This window comes from Anser cygnoides, chromosome 1 (assembly GCF_040182565.1).
Source record: "Anser cygnoides isolate HZ-2024a breed goose chromosome 1, Taihu_goose_T2T_genome, whole genome shotgun sequence".
Taxonomy (NCBI): Eukaryota; Metazoa; Chordata; class Aves; order Anseriformes; family Anatidae; genus Anser; species Anser cygnoides.
In genome coordinates this window covers 21,727,826-21,750,429 of record NC_089873.1, presented here as the reverse complement: position 1 = coordinate 21,750,429, position 22,604 = coordinate 21,727,826, and the positions used below count along the sequence as shown (strand labels likewise).

At 37.8% G+C, this 22,604-nt stretch overlaps 2 protein-coding genes across 10 annotated transcripts in view; one reads left to right on the top strand and one right to left on the bottom strand.

Moving 5' to 3' along the window:
* The window catches only part of MOV10L1 (Mov10 like RNA helicase 1), a 40,244-nt gene extending 38,764 nt beyond the window's left edge, over positions 1 to 1,480 (bottom strand). For all 4 annotated transcript variants that reach the window (XM_048080836.2, XM_048080834.2, XM_048080833.2 and 1 more), the window contains exon 1: positions 1,343 to 1,480. In XM_048080836.2, coding sequence (XP_047936793.2) covers positions 1,343 to 1,430 — 88 coding nt within the window. In that variant the 5' untranslated portion in view covers positions 1,431 to 1,480. The remainder of the gene's footprint in view (positions 1 to 1,342) is intronic.
* Positions 1,481 to 2,319: 839 nt separating this feature from the next.
* Positions 2,320 to 22,236, top strand: MLC1 (modulator of VRAC current 1). 6 transcript variants are annotated; one of them, XM_066990356.1, is made up of 14 exons: positions 2,321 to 2,768; positions 5,070 to 5,273; positions 5,663 to 5,800; positions 6,447 to 6,630; positions 8,507 to 8,596; positions 10,498 to 10,551; positions 10,649 to 10,750; positions 14,620 to 14,721; positions 15,792 to 15,863; positions 16,339 to 16,455; positions 18,228 to 18,284; positions 19,318 to 19,440; positions 19,528 to 19,695; positions 21,649 to 22,236. In XM_066990356.1, exons 4-14 carry the CDS (start codon positions 6,451 to 6,453, stop codon positions 21,721 to 21,723), a joined length of 1,140 nt encoding a protein of 379 aa, XP_066846457.1. In that variant the 5' UTR covers positions 2,321 to 2,768; positions 5,070 to 5,273; positions 5,663 to 5,800; positions 6,447 to 6,450; the 3' UTR covers positions 21,724 to 22,236. The 6 variants fall into 6 exon arrangements, with proteins under 6 accessions (XP_066846468.1, XP_066846457.1, XP_066846477.1 ...); XM_066990354.1 differs by having other exon boundaries at positions 2,323 to 2,768; positions 5,070 to 5,223; positions 6,414 to 6,630; positions 21,649 to 22,235; XM_066990352.1 differs by having other exon boundaries at positions 2,323 to 2,768; positions 5,070 to 5,261; positions 6,414 to 6,630; positions 21,649 to 22,235.
* Positions 22,237 to 22,604: the final 368 nt, after the last annotated feature.

The window sequence follows — 22,604 nt, the reverse complement described above, 5'->3', positions numbered from 1 at the left end:
CAGTATGCATGAAAAATAAAAGATTCCTACAGCCACAAAGCACACGGTTTAAAATCTAAACACAATGCTTTGTTTAAAAGCCAATATCATTTTATGAAACATCTGTGAGGCTCCAGCCCTACAAGAAACACAGTCCTCCCTAGTTTGATGCACCTAGTTCATAAAGGTTGTAGCTTAGAAACAAGCATTCCTGGGGGAGCTTCTATGAAAATACTCAGAAAACTAGTTAATAGTGATGTAGTACTTAAAAGAATTTCAATTAGGTATCCATGTGCGAAACCAAGAGGCACTTTTGTCTAGCTCTAAATGTAGAACAAAAAATTGAAAGATTTTGTTTTAAAAATATTCCTTATTGTTTGAGTCATTTACACTCACTTCTGGGTGTGTACTGCACAAAAATTGTAAGTAAGTTTCCATGTTGCGCAGTCCACTCCATCATACAACCTTCCTGTCGACTGTCCCCCCCCCCAATAATACATATAACCTTACTAGAAGCATCTTAACTGTACACCATTTTGAAGCCTCGAAGCATTGAGGTTATAGTATTTTTGGCAGTAGGATGCAGTGTACATCCTTCAAAAACTACTTACAAACGAAAAGGTTGAAATACATGTTCAGGTAGCTTTGTTTATTCATACATGTGGAATGATGCTTACCTTTTCTTGCTTACTTTTTAAACTTGCATTATGACTATTAGGTAAAGGAACATAGCAAAAATTGTACTTCTTAGATAAAAGATTTTATCCTCAGTCTTTATGTCCTCTTAGAGGGAAGAATTGAAAGCTGAAGTTACTTTTCCAGTGACTTCAGGCCTTAAATTTATCCTTTAAAGGTATTAACACTTTTTTTTTTTTGCTGATGTTTGTGTTCTCTCAACAACCTACCTATCAACACCGTAAATTCTTCTAAATGCAATTTTAAGTGAGGAGCATTGGACATAACTCAGAAGTTGGACTCCATGATCCTAACGGGGCCCCTTCCAACTCAGGATATTCTATGATTCTATGATCTTCTCCACGTAAGAGCCCATTTGAAATGAGTTAAGAGACCTTACTTACAAACACGGTATTACAGAGGAAAACCCTAAGCGCCAACTGGCACAACACACCCTTCAGGCCTCGCTCCATGCTCTAAGCAGCAACAGTGGTTAAAGACCTGAGGGGACACAGTGCGAAGCAGCTGCCAGGACGCTGCCAGGCGGTTAGGAGGCAACAAGCCGCTCCTGTTCCCGCTCTGCCTCCCTTCCCTGAGCAGCCCGGCCCCGACCCGGCCCCACTCACCCCCGCAACAGGCCCCGCACCCGGCCCCAGGAACCCTCAGCCCTGCAGGAACCCCTCTCTACCTGCGCCCGCCCGCCACACGTCGCCTCCCTCCTCGCCCTCTGCCCGCCTCCAGAAGAAGGCGAGCACCCTGGAGAGCAGCCCGAGCATCGCGCTCCGACCCACAGCGACAGCGACAGCGACACCTCAGCGCCCTCCCACCCCTCACGCACCCCCCCCCCCCGACGGCAGCCAATCACGCCGCTGGCTCGCGGTCACGTGGGACAGCCGCCGCCACGTGCCCGCGGGCCAGGAGGGGCCAGGGCAAGCCGGGGCGCCATTTTGTGGAGGGCGCTGTTGGCGGGGTCGGGGGTGAAGGGGGTGGGGCTTCGTTCCCTGGCCCTTAGAGATAATAAAGTTGACGTGTTATAATAATAAAGTTGGTGTGTTATGGTATTAAAGTTAGTGTGTTGTGGAGTTACTATACAAATCTTCAAGCAGAGAGCGCGTGTATTCTGTTGGAGGCATCAGGGGATGCAGCCTGGATTTCTGGATTTCTGTAAATGAGGAGTTACCAGGCAAAACCATTGCCTGGCCTGGCCTGAGGGCTCCCATCAGTGCCCGTGTTTTCTCCTGGGAGTGTGGCATGGAACCCACTGACGCGACATGGAGAATGTGGGAGAGTACACACATGCAAATAACTACTGAGTTGTAGCATCAGCTGAAGCAAGTTTCAAAGCAATAGAGGAAGCAATAGAACATTATAAACTTGATGAACAGCAACAACAAGTTTTGTTTGTCTTCCTATCATTAATATAGGAGCTGCTGTGGCTCTAGAGGAAATAAACTTTGACTAACTGTTGCTTACCATTTCCATATTTGATATTTTTTACCAGCTCTCCTCACGCAACCTGCTTTAGGCATTTGGTGTAAGCCCCCTTTAAATTTTATTTAACAAATTGTGTTTCACAAAGCAGTTTCTGAGCTGGTGAGCTCAGCATCCTGGTAACGTCAGCGGGAAGAGCCGCACGGGGCTAGCGGAGGAGACAGTTCCAGGAGGTTTGGCAGAGCAGCCTACACTTCTGTGGGAAACTGCGTTACGGCTGTTAGTTGGAGGAAGGTGGTGTAGTCTGTCATCAGATTCTGAGACTAGAGTAGCGGTTGTCTTCGGCAACCTTTTATTTTCTGCTCATATGGTTAGCTCGGCGTTATTTAGGCAGGGAAGGGCTAGGAATGCGACTGTTTGACGCTTTTACAGAGTTCTGTATGGTTCCTAGGCTGGAGGAAATTCAAGTTGCCAGTAATTACACACGGGTTCCCATGTCCTGCTCTGGAGTAACTGGGGAGATGCTTACTGGGAGGCAGGATGTGTGAGTATGAGTGTCCGTAGTCAGTGACCTCTTTAGAAGGAGATAAATGCCTGTCTGAAGATCCTGTTCCTGACATAGCTTATAAAAGCCTTCACAGGTTGTTTGTGCTGCTCAGGAATCTTACTGCAAGGTGGAAAAGGCAAGTATTTAATCTGGATGTCATTTTACATGTGAACATGATATGTTTGTTTACTACATCCATACAAATAAAAACATATAATATTTCAATAGCATAAATTGGATAGTATATGTACTATCTATGTGTATACAAACCGGTGTGAACTCTTCAGATGATGATTCATGTGAAAGACAGTAAAGAGTTTCCAAGGAAATGTGTGTTATACTGGGGGAGCAAGACATCCCTTTGAAGCTGTTGGGCCTATATTTTGTTCTTGGTTCTGTACATGTCCCCAGACATAAGCTGGGAAACCAAAGATTTTGAGGAATGGGCTCCAAAGAAACAAAATACTTCAAAGAGATGATTTTCAAAGACCTAAAAATACTACACAGGAAATACAGATAATAAACTAAAATAGTGTAATGAAATAACGTGTGAAAGATTGCATAGGTAACTATTATATATTCATATTATATGTTATGTATAATAGTGTTTATACTATATTATATATATATATTATGTATATTAGTTCCTTATGTATTATATATAGGAATCAGAAACTGAATCAGAAACATGAATACATGTGTGTGTGTGTATATAATAATATATATGTATGGAGCTAATAAAAACTCATCTGAAAAAGGAAGAGTTAGCATGATAAAAATAAATGTCACCAGAGCTATATATTTTTGCATTTACAAATGGGAACAAAGGCATGACCCTGGGTTCACAGGTAGGGAAACTGCCTCAGGTTAAAATGCTTTTTTGTTCTTTAGTAATATAAACCTATAAGTATAGCAAGTTTATGTACCTATTTATCACATTGTCCCTTGGCAGGTCAAATATAATCTTCAACCTAATTTTTCTCTTTTGTGGTTACTGTGGGGGATGCTCGCATGGCACAGCCCTGGCAAATGATCCAGCATCTGCTACAGCTGCTTCAGGAGACTGAATCTGTTCAGTGGTCATTTCTAGCTGTTAAGTTCTTTGTAGCCTCTCACAATTTGATTTGTCATCTCGCGCTATCTTTTAACCTAACTTAGAATAAACATGCTTAATTCGTAAACCCTTTTCAGAAGCCTGTAACGTTCTGCTGGCATTGTTGTATTTTCTGCAGTCTTTTTGTAGGTTTCCTGTGCACCTGTTAGAATTAGTAGGAACCTCTCTCTCATCTAGCTCCCTTTGTACAGCACCTAGCATTACAAGGTGACTTGGGCTCTGACTACCATATCTTGCCTTGTGCCTTTTGTACATATATAAAAATGACCCAAGACTTTGAATGGAGTCAGAAACATGAAATTAAGGGAAGTTAAAATAAGATCCCCAGAAAAAGGTTTTGAGTAGAAACTGAAGGGTGAAGGTTTGGTGTTTTTTTGTTGACACTGATGAAAAATGCAGAGAGTACCATAATCGCATACTGAGCCTCTCTGCAAAAGCAAGCCAGCAAATACGGAGAAATGCAGAGGAAAGGGGGAAGAAGGAATCTCACTGTAACCTGAGGAAACGCTGTAGTGCCATGCTTGAGCGAGGGGGCTTTCAGGTTCCATACTGGCTGGAAAACTTGGAATTGTGAACAGAGATTCCTGGTGTTGTTGATCCCTGCTCCGTTCAGTGACATGGGATATTACAAATTCATTTTTACTGAAAGATATTAGATGAAATAAATATCTGAATATCTCACCAGCTTTGCGTATTTAAATAAAAAATCAACAAACACCTCCCTGAACTGACACGAATGGTCAAAAGGAATAAAATATGATCCTGTTTTATATCTGTGGTAATTAATCTTAGGGCAAACCCCTATTATTAGTACCTAACAGTCATTGAAAATGATGTGAAGTAAGCACTATCCATTTTCCATTAAAACATAGTCTTTGAGAGGATACAGAGAATGGAAGTATTTGCATAGTGTCTTCTGTGAGCAGAGGAACAGGACTTAATTGCTTAAGACAGTTTTGCTAGGCTACAGTTTCTTTTTTTTTCGCCCTTTTCCAGCACAGTTTACTGCTTTGTATAGTGCATGATTAATTTCCAAGTTTCAGCCTATTCCAACTGTAACATTTGATATTTTTTCAGTATTGGCTGGCATTTTGAGAAGAACAAAATCTACAGTCAGTACAAATTGAAAAGTAGTGCTGTTCTAAAGTTTTTTTTTAGCATACTTTAAAAGGTGATGCTCTTCAGAGTCCTGAAAATCTAATTGTGGCTTGGGCACAACCGTGTTTAAAGTGTACACAAAAGACCCTGTCATTGCAGTAGTTGTCAAGGTGCCAGCATTTTCGAGATAAAAGCATTCTTTCTCTTTTTTTATTGCCTAATAAGCAAGAGGACTGGATCCAATGTACGCTGGCTGATGCATGTCACTGCTGCCTGCTAGATTTTAAGTACGTTGTGTAGCCATCACGGTGCTCTGTAAGTGTGAACGTCAGCACGATTCCAGTGTGCAGGCTTTATCTGAACACTCTAGAAAACTAAGGTTAGTAGAAAAAGCTAAAGAAGAGTTCTACAGTGAAGGTAAGATTCTCGGTAAGTTTCAAACTTTTAACTTCCCAACTTGTTGGGATACTTGAATTTCTAACTGTAGGGTGTTCTGAAAGAATACTCTGTTCTGAGTAGCTTTTGCTCTTTTGAAACAAGAACCAGATTGTTGAATATCATTATCACTGGCTATGATAATAAATACAACTGGTAAACTATGAAGAAGGTTTTATTTAAGATGCCAAGTAAGGGGTAGTACTTGATTAAAAAAGATATTTGAAACTTTTTCCATTTGTTTGTCTGATTTGGAAGCAGATCTGTATATGCGTAGTACGGTCATTTTCTAGTGTATTCTGTTAATTAAAATTCAGGAGGCATTTTCCTGTTCCCTGGCCTAACCAAAGTTTTTGCTGTGCTTTTGTTCCCCATCTGAATAGATGTTGTTGAAAGCCAAAGTGTAAGGGAGAACTTTTCAAAGACGGCATGACTCACTGAGCGGTGAGAAGATCACAAAGTGTACAGGCAGCTGTGTTCACAAGGCTCTTTTAAACTGACAGTTAACTTTTCAGTCAAAGGTAAGCACGAAGGTTTTTAACGGTTGAAAAATGTGCAGGAACTTTAACGCAAGGTACTCAAGGTATTTGTACAGATTGGCAGGCAGAGGGATGAACAGAAAAGGGCAAAGTGAACAAGCAAAATGGTTGATACTTGGTAAGACAGAAATAGTTTGCTGTAGCTGAGTTACTGTGATTATATGAGTTCATCGGAGTCATAGTGACGTCTCTCATTTTAGATGCCCAATAAGTTTTACAATCAAATGTTAACATCCAAGCATGTTTAAAAATCTTTTTCTGTCCTACATTTTTTTTAAGGGGGGGGGGAATACTTTGATTATAGAGTTACTTCCAAAGATATTTTTTAGATCTTACAATAAAAGTCTGTTGAGCTGTCATAGGTGCACAAACTTTCATTTTGTTGGCATTTGTATTGTATTATTATGAACCATGGCTACAGGATGTAATTTAGTTACCGTGTGCAAGTAAGTTCTTTTAAACCTGCATATTTCAATGCAGCTTAGTACTAGTACTACTTTTTAATTTTATCTTAAATAGACAAAAATAATAGTTGAGCACTGATCTGAATATGCGAAGAAACTAAGTTATATTTTTGGTCTTTCTTCATCATTAGCATTGCCATTATTATTTAATTGCTTTTGCGAAGTGTTATGACCAGGGAAGAAGGTTACAGAGAAGAATTTAGCTATGACAGAATGCCGACTTTGGAGCGGGGAAAGCAAGAGAATGGAAATTATGTACCAGATATCAAATCCAGTGACCTTCAGCTATCAAAGAGGCTACATCCTTGCTTTATTTATAGAACATGGATCTTTTCTTTACTGATGGGTGTAAGTACTTTGTGTATAGAAAATTTAAAAGTGTAAGGGAGGTCTTAGTACCCTGGAATCTATCCTCTTTTGGATCATTAGAGGAGTCACAATTTCATCACTGGTGGTATTGAATATAAACAGTTGCACAGAAAGCAACATATTTTGCAAATTTATAGTGTAACTCTTAGTGTAACTAATGTTGTTCTTTGTATCATTTTGCACTAATTAAATATGCTATACAAAGGCTGTCTTTAATATTAAACAGAGTGATTGTGGTGGTTTTAACCAATTTTGTGGTGGTTTTAATCAACCTATTTGTATGTATTAGCAATGCCTTTTTGTCAAGTATCCTGGTCATATGTGTTATTTTAAGATAAAGTACTTTACTTAGCATGACAGCATTTTGGCATTAAAAATGTATATGATATTTAATTGCCGAGTTCTGCTGTTTTCAATGGTCATGGAGTTATTTGATGTAATTTTCATGTAGTGAGTGACATACTTCTGTTCCTTACATGAACATCATAGTCGTTTGAATTTTTGTGTCACTGCTCTAGAGTCACCGGACACTGATCTTGCCCATGCATCATGTTACTCCATGTCCTGAGCCAAGATAATTAAAGTTCATTATAGCAATTACAATTATGTCATTTTTTTTTTCTTTTTCTGTCATCTGGTGTGTTTTGAAGAATAATTTTTGTAAGATCAAATATGTTTCACTGTTAATACAGTAATTACTTATTTTTGCACAGTGAATAAAAGTAGTGCCTTACTTTCGAGGAAACAGCTGAACATTTTTCCATCCTGACAATCTGTGAAACTTGGGTTTCCTTTCAGATGTACTGTTACACAAAAAGAAAGAGCAAATTAAGAGCTGGCTTTCTTTGCATTAAAATTTCTCAGTATCTGTATGCTAAGCAACAGAAGCATTTCCTTCCATGGCGAAAAGGACCATGTTCAGGGCAGCAGTTGCAATGTATATATAGATTGACATCAAGGTGGCTGAGGGTATAGGCTGTTCTTGTGCAGAACAATTCAGTATGCTTCAAGCACAATTTCAAGTTGTGTTCTATAAATACTGTTCTTCCAGTGTGCCATAATTCTGTGTGAGTGTGTGCTCATACACACATATGCTATCCTTATTTTCTCTGATCTGTCTTTTGATGAGGACTTTTTAAAGAACCCCCAAGAACTTTGCGACATGAACAAAATATCCAAACAAGAAAGAAGAGCCATTCTGTCTCATCTTTCCCAACCCCTTTGAAGAAATGTATACTCAAAGGAAAACAAACAAATAACAACAACAAACAAGCAAAAAGAATAAATCATTTAATGCTGGAAGTTTAACTCAGATATAATTATGGAATAAATAGAATGGTTGGCAAGGGAACAGCAGGAGTTGAGCATTTATGGTTATGCCACTAGATGAAGGTGGTAAGGGAGTTTGGAGGGAGACTAATATAGGTGGAAGGACCTTCATCAATATATCCTAATATTATTCCTGTTACTGTGTTCTCATTAGTAATTGCCTGGCTGCCCACATAAATCATGAATGTTGGTGGAGCCAAACAGGGAATGTAAAGTAGAGGCTTAGTTGAGTTTTCTGAAACATTTTTTTGTTGTCGAACCCTCTGCAATTACCTTTTGAGTGTATTTGCCAGCTCAGGACACAGTACTTGATTCAAACATGCTTGTATTGTTCAGTATTAGGTCTTGGTAAACAGCAAAATATATTTTTCAGAACTCAACATGCTTTGATATTTTGCTTCAAAATTACTAACACAAAGACTGCGTTATTACATGTACATCAGTAGCTCAATTTGAAAGGAATTGCTCACTTCTTTTTTACAAATAGTTTTATTTGTATTAATTTATATTATTTGTTGCTTTGCAGACTTGCCTCCTTATTACTTCTGGATTTTCACTGTATCTGGGAAATATTTTTCCATCTGAAATGGATTATTTACGTTGTGCAGCAGGTTCAGTAAGCATTCTTAATTATTTGCTGTGGCTGTTTGACAGCAAAATCAGTAAATACTTTGTGTGGATTTCGTTTCTTTTTATTTCATCTGTCTTTTTAGTACTAACTTTCTTTATGGAATATACAATCTTATTTAACAGTTCATGAAGTGAGTTTTCTTCCCATGGGTAAGGGAGTAGCCATTTTCACAGACAGTGATCTGTGCTACCATTTTTGTTAACCAGCTTACCATGGGCGGCCAGTAATTATCTGCATGAATGTTTTTTCTGTGCCTGATTTTAAGAAAATTTGCAGTGCTTTATATTTAGGGAATTTCTTGCCTGAATACTGTCAGAAGTGTTTCAGATTGTATTTCAAAGTATTATGTTTTTCGGCGTATTTTGTGATAATATCCAAATCATATTTGTCTTACTTATGTATTTATATATATGCTTAACCTACACTTTAGATCTTTGTGCATAAGATTAGTCTGATGTACTTGCTTTGTTCATGGCAGGATTCTGTTCCACCATTGCTTTTTTGGCAACTTGACCTGTGGATTTGTTTTAAGTTAGATGTACGGCTGATGCTTTATTTTAAACAAGTCCCAGGAGTTGCTCCGTGAATGAGTTGTCACTTAGGTTTCTGCTAGAGGTGTTAGAATAAAGCAGAAGCAGTTTTTGAAGTTAATGACTTCGCTCGTCTGTTATGCTCTGCAACACTAATGTGGTTACTGAGTTACTGTAGTTACCTTTCTCTGCCCCAAATTTTGTCTCTTTAAACCTTGTATTTATTGAGAATTTCCAGAGATAATGGAGGCAATGCAGCTGGAAGAGCCTAGAGAGCTGTATAGCTCTATAAATGACCACGGGCTCGTTTAGGAAGAGCAGCTTTGCTCTCTAGACCTTATTGTCTATCTTGACCAGGAGTAGAACTCAGTCACCTAAACATCATCAAGTGATGTTCTTGAGACTCAGGGGCATCCAGGACTGAAATGTATCTTTTCATGAGGTTAAATAGAGGTTGGTTAGATGTTAAGGAAGTGCTGCCAAAAATTTTAAATGTTCTTGTTAATCTGTTTGTAGTGGTTCCATTGTTAACCATCGCTGCTCAGATGTGTGAAAAGATAATTAGTGAAGAAATGCCGCGTTTGTTACACAATTAATCATTTAACATGGAAATCTTTTCAATAATTTTAGTTTAGTATATTTTTATTTTGCTTATAAATATGTTGCTAACATTACATATTTGTGGAAAATAGAGTTGGATCTGTAATAGTAACATATCAATTGTGATGCAGAGCAGCTAGAGGTTAGAGAAATTACTTTTTGAAACTTTTCCTGTATGTGGGATTTTTCCATCTAGCTCTGCCATTATGCAGTGAAAGTTTCCTAGTGAGAGTAACCTGGAGGTCTTAGGCACTGTTCTTAAAATGCAATATGACTCAGCAGATCAGTTTTTATAAAGTTCTTTGGAACTGTGTGGTTGAGATGGGCCAAATTCTAGTTTCAGCAACCATGGCACTCTCTTTTTAAAAGAATGTGGAGGCCAAGTCTAGGAGTAGCTGTGTTTTTCTTTTCCTGTTTAAGGATCTCATGCCTTCTAGAGTTAATTTGAACTAACAAAGGCGTGAAATGCCTCGTGAAAGACTTTCTTTCTTTCCTTTACTCATCACATTGTGCCAGGTAGCTAGTCAAAACTGAGGGGTATGGAAGGCTCTTTTAAACCTCTGGTAATCCTCAGATACCAAATGTAATTAATGAGCTCAGACAAGAGGGACAGTCTTTCCTCAGAGCTTCAGACCTTCTGTTTGTCCAATTATTAACTGTAATATTAAATCAGACCCAATAAAAACCATGTATAGAAAAGTATATAAAATTCTATGTGCAGAATATCCCACTAGTCTTCTCTCTTAATTTTCCCAGTGTATTCCTTCAGCAGTTGTGAGCTTTGCTATAGCAAGGAACAAAATTAATGTGGTAAGTATGAGATTTTTATTGGCAATTATATATATATATTTTTTTTTTCTCCTGTTGTTAAAATGAGAGAGAAACCCTTTCTGAAACTGTTTTACAGATACCCAATTTTCAGATTCTGTTTGTCTCTACATTTGCGGTTACAACAACATGTTTAATTTGGTTTGGATGCAAACTTGTCCTAAATCCATCAGCTATAAATGTAAGTTACCTAAACAATTACTAATTAATGCTACATTTATCCTTATTTAAAAAAAAAAAAAAAAAGAAAAAAAAAAGTGGAGATAACATTTAACGACACTGTTCTCAATCTAGAGAGATCGTCTAAGCAGTAACTTTGCCTTTTGGAGTAAGAAAAGACCTGAAAATTGACATCGGATATAAAACCTTCTATGGATAAAAGATGCACAGTACAGCTAATTTACTGGAGATTAAAATAAAAATAACTTTCCTGTCTTGTATTTTAAGTTCAAAAGAATGAATTAGATGTTCAAAGGTGATCCAGTTTAATCAACTGACTGTTTACTTTTCTGTTAACTGTGGTAATTTTTATTTTTTTTAAATAGAGTAGGATCAGAAGAGAAAAAAGTGATTTAGTACCTCTGCTGTAGATAAGTCAATTTTCAGAGTTGAATTCTACTGACATGAGAGTGTGTCACAAAAGTGCAATTCTAGGACATTTCAGATTAAGTGTATTCCTTTCTTGGATCTTCTACAGTGTATAGTTTTGCTTCTGAGGTCACCAGGAAAGAAACTTTTGGTGAACATTTTTCCCATACATCATCAACAAAGAGAAGGCAGCTGTGAATGTTATTCGAAGCACATGTATTTCATGCTGGGAAAAGTTCTGTTTTGGAATCACAACCTTTTAACACTTGTCTTTGGTAGGCTAAACCAAAAAGTAAAACTATACTTTTTTTTTTTTTTTTTTGGCTATGGTAAAATGTTCTGAAACCTCTACACTATATAAGAATATAATGTGTAAGAATGAGTAATATAGCAGTAGGTGTTATTGTTACTTTTGATAAATATACTTTTGATAAATACTTACTCTTGATAAATGCTCTATCACAGAACAGCAGTGCTTGATACAACTACGTCTTTGTACAACTTCGTATGAAGGTCAATGACTGCTATCATTTGCTATTGTTCATTTCTTCTCCCAGCATTGTATCAGCTGTTGTGATAGTAATAGCTCAGCAAGAATAATAGCTCCCTATAATAATATAGGAGATCTAAATTGGTGTTACTAACAAAAGACTTCTTAACAGAAAAATAATACAGAGTTTGCTTTAGAGCTAGCTATGCTATTTTAATAACATCTGGTTAGCGCCAGATTTCACAGATGTTGAACTTTTAAATTAATTGTGTTTGCTTCCCCGTAAAAAGCGTGGAATATTAGGTCAATACTTACAAACCTGCTTTTAAAATTAGTAACTAATTCCAGGTTCACATTTCTGTGCAGCTGGCCTCATTTTCAGGGACCGGGTATTGAGGTCAGTAAGAGCTGTGGAGATTTAACACCGGACAGCCAGATCACTGGAATTCAAGTGGTATTGGCTTTAGATATAGGAGATTTGTCCCTGTGATTGCTGGGATGTGTTCCTCTGGGTTCTGCGCGTAGACAGGTGTGTAGGCAGGATAACGGCCCTGTCAGCGGGGGCTGTGTCTGCCCAGGAAAGGTGGGCCCAGGGGACTCACTGTGCCCCACACCATTCACGCAAGCACGTTCAGTATGATTCAGTATTTCAGATGGCACCAGCAGCAGTAATACTGAGCCCCAAATGCTTGGCTGAGTATCTTTCTGGGCGCCCTCTGCTGTCTGTATAGATGCCATTGCCACTGACAGAGGTGGAAGCTGAGAAGATGTGGGTGTATGGAGATGCTGGCGTGTAGCTGCTTGGTTTGGTTACCTAACCATAAGTGTGCGTCCCAGTTAGCTGTGGAGTGGCTCATCCTGCCTCGCGCCAGCTACTGACGCAGGAGGGCATCAGTCTCTTCTAGGTTCTCTGTCATTATTTGTCAGACCTGTGGAGATGGATTGGAACATCTGTAAGATATCTCAAATCATATTAAATGTATGTTTAAAAAAACTATAGTGAAATGAAATCACTTACATTTTGAACTGAGTTCTATGCTTTACATATAAACCACATTTTTACTACCTGGTGCAGGTTCAGAACAACTTTAATTAAGGTTGTGATGATCCACTATTTTCTACCCAGTTGCACTTGCATGTTCCTTAGTCATAGAAGGGGGTTACGGATGTAGCTTACACGGTTCTCTGTATCTGGAATGGTAGTTATAGAGAGTTTTCTATCGTACTTTGAAATGTAACATTGATTTTCCCATTGTTATAGGTGGTTTGAAAAGGTATTTACTTCTAGTTTTAGCTGTATTTCTGTTTAAAAAATACAAATAGAATAACACCCAAACTTCAAAACTGTTGATATTTTTACTTTGGTCTAAGGACATTGAATTAATTTTGCAAATGGAATACTCTGATATTCTAGACACATCAGAAAAAATACTGGAAAGATAAAATTTAAATTTAAAAATTTATATTTTATTTACTGTTTTTCTTTGATTTCTGTTATTTTCTTATAGCTAACACTAAATGAGCTAGTGTGTCCATGTAGTTATGGTGCTTCTGGACCCAAATTCGTGTATCTACTTGGCACTGCACTGTATAACGTGGCCTTGCCAGCCCACGTCAGTACCAGTGCTATGTGTCAAAACAAATCTAAATCATGGGAATTTACAGGCTGGATTAAATTGTTCTGCAGGCCACATGTTTGACACCTCTCCTTTTGCCAAATAATGCCTTTATTCTTCATCTAGCACTTTTCCTAGAAGCTTACCACTATGATATTTATTGCTGTTTGTGGCTCTAGCACAACTGTACAGTCTGTTGTGTCCTGCAAGGAACACAGTTGTGTTTTTTTGAAAAGGATGAATTTCAGTACAAAAAAGCCTCTCAAATCTGCCATGTATGATCTTTTTCAAAACAACAACAGAAAAGCAAGCAAACAAACAAACCCAAAACCTACGCTGCAAGATGCATGTCAAAGGAGAATTTAGATTTGATCATCCCAGAAACAGGTCTGACATGAGGAAACAATATAGTTTATTGAACAACAGTTTGCTACAATTATATTGGTTCTGAATGGGGTTAGTTCTCCTTAAACTTCCGGTACTTTGCCCAATGGCCAGACCTAACCATCACATATTTTCTTGGGCTGCCACTGGAAAAACGTAGTGCTTCTGAAGACTTCCACAGGGAGATCTACAGTGCCTAACTTGCATGCCTCCAAAAAATGATCAATCAAACCCATGTAGAGCAGGTATTGTCTCACAAAAAGAGGTAGATAAGGATCCGAAGAGGACATTAAGTATTCCATTCACATATTCATGTCCTGAAGATGAACAATGGCAGGAGGAATGGCAGCATCCCCGTTTTTATACAATAAAGTAATCTGTTAGACCTGCAGGAGTTGTAAAATCATGAAGAGTGTTCATCAGTGCTTTACTCGCATGAGGCAGAACACAGAGCTAGGACTCTTGGCCCAGTTCTTTGGAATGCGTTTTCATTCAGCACTGCGTGATTTGCTGTGTAGGGATTGGAAGCCTGTGGCCCTTCTTCTCTCCCAGTGGATTTCCTTAGCCCTTGGGCTGGTCAAACTCCCTCTTGTTTGTCTTCTTTCTGTTCCTATGAATCGTTCATGATTTGCAGCAGTGTTCTGGTTTCACATGGGAGGTCCTGCAAAATGCAAGAGTACCTAGTAACATCCCCCATGTATTAACACTGTCTTTTGGAAGACAATAATGCACTCTTCTTCAGGCAGATTATTTCCATAAGTGAAATAAACATCTTTCTCGGGTTAGGCATTCTAGGTATTATGTAGGCAACTAAGTGCTGTCCTAGAAATTCATCAAAAAAAAAAAAAATTTAAAAAGTACATAATTAATAGATACATCTAAATGTCAGAGAAAACAGACAGCTGGATCCCACCCCCTTGTTTACTTTTAATATGGAAGATATAACTCTTTTGTCTGGGATTCTACCGACAGATAAATTTCAACTTGATTCTGCTTATTCTGCTGGAAATCTTCATGGCAACTACCGTGATCATTTCAGCTAGATCTACTGAAGACTGCTGTATGCGAAAGAAAGTAGGTACCCTTAAAAATTGGAATTCATTGTATTTTGCTGTTTTTTCTAAGTAACCTAAAAGATATTAGATTTTTCCTATATTATGTATGTTGACGAGTTACTGGTGACTCTGGTGTATCATATCATATTTCATGGTAAAATAAGGTTTGAACATTATAAAACTAGATTTAAACAGTAATTAAACGTACTGTACTAAACAGTGATAGCCTCTTTTATCTTTAAGAGTTCAGTGGACCCTCTGCAAAATGAACTACTGCAATTATGCAGCGTGGGGCTGTGTGAATATTTTATGAACAGGCATGGCAAACGTTTTATTCATATTTTGTAGAACAAAACTCCATGAAGTATGAAACATTAGAATACTGTGACTTGTATGTATGCAAGCAATGCCTTTTTGATGCATGAAGTGGAGATGGTGTCTGTCATGTACGCTGATTTGGTGGTGTCTGGACAATTAATATTGTCTTCAGGATTTCATAGAATCATTGAATGGCCTGGGTTGGAAGGGACCTCAAGGATCATCTAGTTCCAACCCACAGTTTGGGGCTATAGATAAAATTGTCTTTGTTCATAATCGCTCTCCCAAATCACACCCTCTTTTCTACATTATTTCCTTTACCTAATAATGAAGCAAATATGTGTGCTATGCCATTTTGTGTTCCAGTGGAAGCATTGCTTGCTAGACAAAGTCATGTTGTAAACTGTCCTTCAGTTACTGTTTATCCACGTCTGCAAAATCTGAAAGATTCTGAAAGATTTCTGAAAATCTGAAAGAACTTTGGAAGGATCAGGAACAAAGTATGTATTTTGAAGGTGGAAAAGGGAGAGAAGATGAGCATATTTCACTGTTAAGCAGTGTAACAGCTAATGTGGAACTACCTCACTTGTTTTCAGTGGTCTGACACTGATGGTCTAACACTGGCAAACACTGCAGTGTGTCACTGGTGGTTCTGGTGGACCAACCAGACGTTGCCTACCATCTCTAGGATCTATAACAGATTCCACAGGATATTAGAATAAATGTATTGCTTTGCATGTTTTCTCAGTCATGATTTTTATTCCCCTCTAGAATACTGCATATGACAGTACCATTGTTACAAGCAATGTCAGCTTTCCTACTCGAATTCTGAAGTCATACTCAGTAAGTACTCGTTTTCTTTCATTAAATCAATTTGTTATTTCATTGTTTTAAGTGCTAAACTCCTTTAAAGTCAGAAACAGTTCAATGTAGGTAAGAACTGAAAGAACAGATTTAGAGTCAGAAATACCAGATACATCCTAAAATGCTTCCTTTTACAATATTGCAAGATAAATGGTAACTGCCCTGTACAATAGGAAAAAGTCTACTTAATGACTTAAAGATAAGTATTGTGAACTGAACTGTTTAGTGGAGCTAATAAAATAGAGTATAAATATGTATAATGAAGCTAATCTTGTTTTCATTTAAGCCAGCGGGAGTTTTGCCATATTTTATATCTGCAAAACATTGACTTTTTGCATATCTAATAGCACAAAAGCATTATTTTTTTCTTCCAGTGTGTTCTTTTCTATATGCAGAAGGGAAATTTAGTGTTCAAATACACAGTTAATAATTTGTGTGCTCTACTTTGTTTTAGGTAATTGAGGTGATTATTGGAATTTCATCAGTATTTGGTGGCATAATTGCTTTGAATATGGATGTTCTAGTCTCAGGTCCATATCTTTCGGTAACATTCTTTTGGATCTTAGTTGCTGTAAGTAGAGCAAAATTGATGTACTCTTTTAAACAATGCCTTTGATTTTTCTTCTTTTCTCTCTACTAGAATGTTCTCATTATACTTAATATATTATGAAATGTGGTTGTTCTATTTTGATTTACAAGATGGAAGTGAGTAATAAAACAAGAGTATTGGAAGTTTTCTGTCAGACAGGTCCCAGTTTTTAGAATATTTCAGGCTGCAAAATATAAAATTGAGTATAATTTCAGTGTGGTAGAATCCTTAGATTGTTACCTTTATCCCATCACCATTAATGGTCTTAAAAGCCTGAAACTGATTGGTAATCCTTGTAAGAAGTAATAGCCTGCACCTAGGAGCAGTGCATTCATAAAGCACTAAGGGCACGATCTGCCCTTAGTGAAGCCATGTTGTCTGGTGATTGGTGACAGACAATACAGATTCACTAAGGGCAGATCATGCCCAAAAAATCTGGTGGCCTTCTATGACGGGGTTGTAGTATTGGTGGATCTGCAACTGACATTGTCTACCTGGGTTTGTGCAAAGCATTTGGGGTTCACCAAGGCCAAGTGCCAGGTCCTGCACGTGGGCCGGGGTGATCCCAAAAACAAATGCAGGCTGAATGGAGAATGGATTGAGAGCAGCTCTGATGAGAAGGTCCTGGGGGTGTTGATGGATGAGAAGCTCAACATGAGCCGACAATGTGTGCTTGCAGCCCAGAAAGCCAACTGTATCCTGGGCTGCATCAAAAGAAGCATAGCCAGCAGGTCAAGGGAGGGGATTCTCCCCCTCTACTCTGCTCTCATGAGACCCCACCTAAAGTACTACATTCAGCTCTGGGGACCTCAGCACAAGAAGGACATGGACATATTAGAATGAGTCCAGAGGAGGGTCAAGAGGATGATTAGAGGGCTGGAGCACCTATCCTATGAAGACAGGCTGAGAGAGCTGGGGTTGTTCACCCTGGAGAAGAGAAGGCTTTTGGGGAGACCTTCTAGCAGCCTTCCAGTACCTAAAGGGGGCCTACAGGAAGGCTGGGGGGGGACTCTTTGTCAGGGAGTGCAATGAAAGGACAAGGGGGAGTGGTTTAAAAGTAAAAGAGGGGAGAATTAGATAAGCTTTTTGGAAGAAATTCTTTACTTTGAGGTTGATGAGGCACTGGCACAGGTTGCCCAGAGTAGCCGTGGATGCCCTATCCCTGGAAGTGTTCAAGGCCAGGTTGAATGGGGCTTTGAGCAACCTGGTCTGGTGGGAGGTGTCCCTGCCCATGGCACAGGAATTAGATGGTCTTCAAGGTCCCTTCTAACCCAAGCCATTCTATGATTCTATGATCCTGTGATAAAGGATGTTGTGCTACCCTGCTTGCAACAAACTGAAGAAGTTCAGAAGGATGACCGTGAACACTAGATTTATATATGGCTCCTATGTCTGGAAAATTCCTCGGTATAAAGTGGGAAAAGATCATAAATAAGTTCTTCAGAATGCAGAACTCACAAAGTTCAGCGGGGTTCCTTAGCTTTTCATGCAGAAGCATCAAGCTTTGTGGGTAATATTTCAGTCTGTGTAGGTTTAATGCATGATACTCATTAAATGTAAGTTAAATGAATATTAGTTTTACCTCCATTTAAGTAATTGATTACCAATAGCGTCATAAAAAGAATATGTGGTTCAGGAAACTCAGGATGTGATCTATAACAAGTGGGAATCACTATTGCACAGTTGTGGATTGTGTAATTTTCCAGTAGGTAAATATTTATTTTTTATACTTTATTGCCTTGTGTTACATTTAGTGCTTTCCAAGTGCCATTGCAAGTCACGTGGCTGCTGAATATCCAAGTAAATGTCTGGTAAGTGAGTAAAATCCTTGGATTTTTTCATTAGAGTGTAGTAATACTCATTTGCCCACTTGTTTTTAGTTACTTTTACAAATACAACAGAAATTTATAGCAAGAGTGTAAGTTGATATTCCTGAAAAGAAATCCAGTAGCTCCCTTGGAGTCTTCCATCAATTCTAGGAAAGAATTCTACAGATTTTTTGTTTGTTTATTTTTGGTTTTGTACTGGTTCCTTGGGAATGGATATTGCTAAATGGAAAAGAAATACTTCATATTGTACAACCAGAACTGCCCTCATGGTCTTGAGCTGAGGTCCTTTCCATTATGTGCTGTGCTTTCTGAAAGAAGAAAATTAGGTGTGCAGTCTGTATTGGACTTAGAACCTATTTTAAACAACTTCTTGATCTGCATGACTAGCAACAAAAATAAAGAATGTTCAGTAGAGTGCATTTAATCCATGAGTGTCCCAGATGTGTAGTAAAGTCTGCTTAAAACATCTGCTCGAAGTTACAGTCATGCAGCCATACTTAAGTCAGTAATGATGCATGACCACAACTGAAGTCAGAATTTGATCCTGTAGGATGATACTTGAATGAAAACTAGGCTGCTATTGTATTGCAATAAAATTGCCTCAAAGCACTCAAATCTATTTGCATAGTTATTTTAGGTTGTAAGTCTGCAGTACATGCTGTTAATTCTCATTGTTTCATACAAACTGAAGAATAAATGATGCTTCTTTACTAGGTCTCTAAATATGGTATTGTTTCCCCTATCTGCATATGAAAGACACTTTTAAAATTAGACAAAAGACTCGTCACACATCTTAAATGGAAAATGAATTACAAAACAGCAGTGTTTTGGCTAGGAAAATTAATTTATTCAAAGCTTGCTTCTGTATCTCTGTACAATGTAAATGGCTGTGAAGATTTGTCTCGTGTAATTTTATGCACTTCTGTTATGCTTGCTTTAAGGAGATACAGCTAACAAACCAAAATTGTTATTTGTTTTTGTCCCTCTTTATCATTTATTGTCTTATTTTATTTAGGTTGAGGTTCTGATTGCCATTAGCAGTGTCACCTCTCCATTGTTGTTCACAGCTTCTGGATACTTATCCTTCAGTATCATGCAAGTTGTAGACATCTTTAAAAATTATCCACCTGCTGTTAAAGTATGTATTTTTATGCGGTTGGAAAATTAACATCTACCTAGTAAAGTAGCAACAAAAGAATGAAGATATCCATGTCTCTATTTTTAGCAATCTTATGATGTACTACTGTTGCTTCTGATGTTGATGCTGCTAATTCAGGCATGCCTTACTATTGGAACTGTAATACAGTGTGTAAATTACAAGACAAAAATGAAACTTCAAGATTTGTCCTGGGCAGAGTCACAGGTTAAAAAACAAGAATACAGAACAACAGAGGTATGTATTTACACCAGTATAAAATTTAAAAATCTTTATTAAAAATGATATTTTTTGGTAAGGTTTTGTGTTTAGTTAACTCAGATCACAAGTGAAAGCTGCTGTGTAAAACTGTAAAGATGTGAATATAGTGGTGAATTCCAATGTAAATAGATAACATTTAGCTGGTCAAATGATAACTGTGGTATGACAGAATCATATTTGTGACAAGTCCTGTCACGAGAAAAACTGTTGTAAGATTAAGGCCCTGATCTGTTCCTATTTGTATTATGGGCTCCCAATTATGGACAAAGTCCATCACTGTACTAAAATAAAATGGTAGTCCTACTGCATATGACAATCCATAGTTGTTGTTTATATATGTCAGCACAAATCTTTAGAAAAGATGATGCCTTGCATGACTGTGCTCTGATAATGGGATAGCCATCTATTAAGAAAGGAGTGGACTTAACCTTTAAAATGCAAACAGAAGTTTTGGACTATGGAATGACAGTAGTCAGTACAGTTGTACTGTGTAAGGTCTGCTGTAGGGGAGTGAATGTACTAAGCCAAGTTAGTTCTAAGTTCCCTAAACTGCAAATGGGAAGTATTAGGAACGTGGAGCATAGGAACAACACTTGGCAAGCTGCATGAGTGGCTACACGTGCCGGTCAGTATGAAGTAGAGAGCAGAGGAGGGTGTATGGAATCCCAGTTCTTGCCATGTCCTAACTATACTACTGAAGTTGATGATGAAGGTCGGAATTGATAGCCTTTATTTCCCTCCTGCACTTACATGCTTAAGCTGTCCTTTCAGATACAGATTTAGTGAATACTTTCTTAGAGCATGGTGGTACCAGTATTACCGTTACCACTTTTCATACAGTATTTCAGGGCTAGAGTGCTTTTTCAGGGACTGGGGAAACCCAGCTTTTTTCAGTCTGCATAGATAAATTACATCCAGCTCCTACAGTGCCCAACACTATACAGCCTATACAGCACATTTAGCCCTGAGGCTTTCCTCATCTCTTCTCTACAGAGCAAAGCACTATATTCTTAAAGAACAGGGCAGAGTAAATCATCCAGTCATCTGGGTGCTTGCTCTATGGCTGGTCCAGCATTGGAAAGGTTGATGTGCTGTATTCAGTCTCTACTCGAGAAGGAGCATCTGGAAAACAGCATCTAGAAACAGCACTGGATAGAAAGTGCTGGAAGCAGGGACTGAATTTCAGTAGAGCTATTTCACAGCTGGTAATGGAAAGTGCAAGCTGTGGAATTAAGTTCCCCTCAGGCTGCTGAAGGCTTTCAGTGTTGGTTGCTAATTGTTTGGATCTGTGATCTGAGAATTAAGTTCTGTATAAAAGATGGAGCATAGCAGCATTGCCACTGCTGTAAGTCACATTTTTGAACATAGGTGATGTCATGGCTGAACAGTTCTCTTCTGGGGATTATTTACATAAGTATGCCTTGTTTGTGAGTCACTGATCAATTAGGTGCAAGTCAAATGCTAAAAGGAGCAAATTTTTTCAGAAAAGCAACACTTTTTTGCATACCTTGTAGCATTTAAACACATGAATAATGTTACAGGTAAAGGTGTAGGTCTCTGGCTTTTCGCGAGTCTGTGTCCTTAAGCAAGACATTATTTTCCTTGCGTGTATGTAGATAAATCTTGCTTCAGTTGCACTGTGAGGGCTGGAGTTACGTGATTAAAACAGGAATTTGGCAAAGTTTCATTGGCCCAAATGTCTGAAGTATTATACAATTTACATTATTATATTTGCCTATTGTAAATGTATACCATACAATATACGAAGCTATGCAATTTGCAATGTGTATAATATTTTAATAGTTTATACTGTAAGCATTCATGTTTACATTCTCCCAGATTGTCTCAGATGTTTAATTGCTTAAACTTCAGTTTTCAACCAAAGCATTGTTTCATATTTCCATTTGTTTGAAATTTGTTTCCTTTTAGGTTTCCAATAATACCTTAAAGGATTTTGACAAAGACAAAGCTTGGAAAGCAGTTGTGGTGCAGATGGCTCAGTAGTTTGGATTCTGCAAATGGAGCCAATACAGTACAATCCAATACAACAAATCAATTGTTTGAATTAAGGTTTAAAAACTTTTCAGTTTATAAACAGCAATATAGTTACAGTGGTAGGAGCCAAGGAGTAACACAGTAAATAATGTCTTTCTAATTATTGTGAAATATGTTGATAATATTTTTAATACATCTGTCTTTTGTGTTGGTATCTGTATCTTAGTCTTGCTTTAAAAGATACCATTGGAACAAAGGTAATCATTCATATCAATTTATGCTGATAGCAAAATAAAATATGACAATATACAGTAGGTTTCATATATGTGCAAGAGATTGTTATAACTGCAGTTATGCAATCTGTAACTGATAAAATGCTTTTGTAAAGTTATGTGTACAAGTTATAATTGTTTTTTGCTTATACTTCACTTTTGTAGGAGTTGTAAAGTTCTTTTGCATCTCATTGCTTTTATATAAATAAAAGTCTTTATTATGTGGAAACTCAAGAATGTGGATTGACATTCTAACTGTAGAGGTGAAAATAGAGTATTTGCTCCCATTAAGCTGCAGTTTCTGAACTGTTAAGGGAGGAAGGGACTTTTTTGGAGTTTTCAAGCACAAAATCCACTAGTCAAAATGAAAAAAATAACAACAAACAGAAACAATCAGCCAAATAACTGGAGCTACTACTGATAGGAAAAGATTTTTTTTTTTTCACACATGAAGATGTCTTTTTAAGTATGTTACTTTGCATTTATTTTCCTTACTCATTTTAAACATAAAGAATGTAGTTGCTCTTTAACAAGCGATATTCTCCATTCCGTTCACCTTTTCCTCCTACCTGAATTGTATGTATACCTGGGTAGATACTGGAGAATATAAGAATTTCC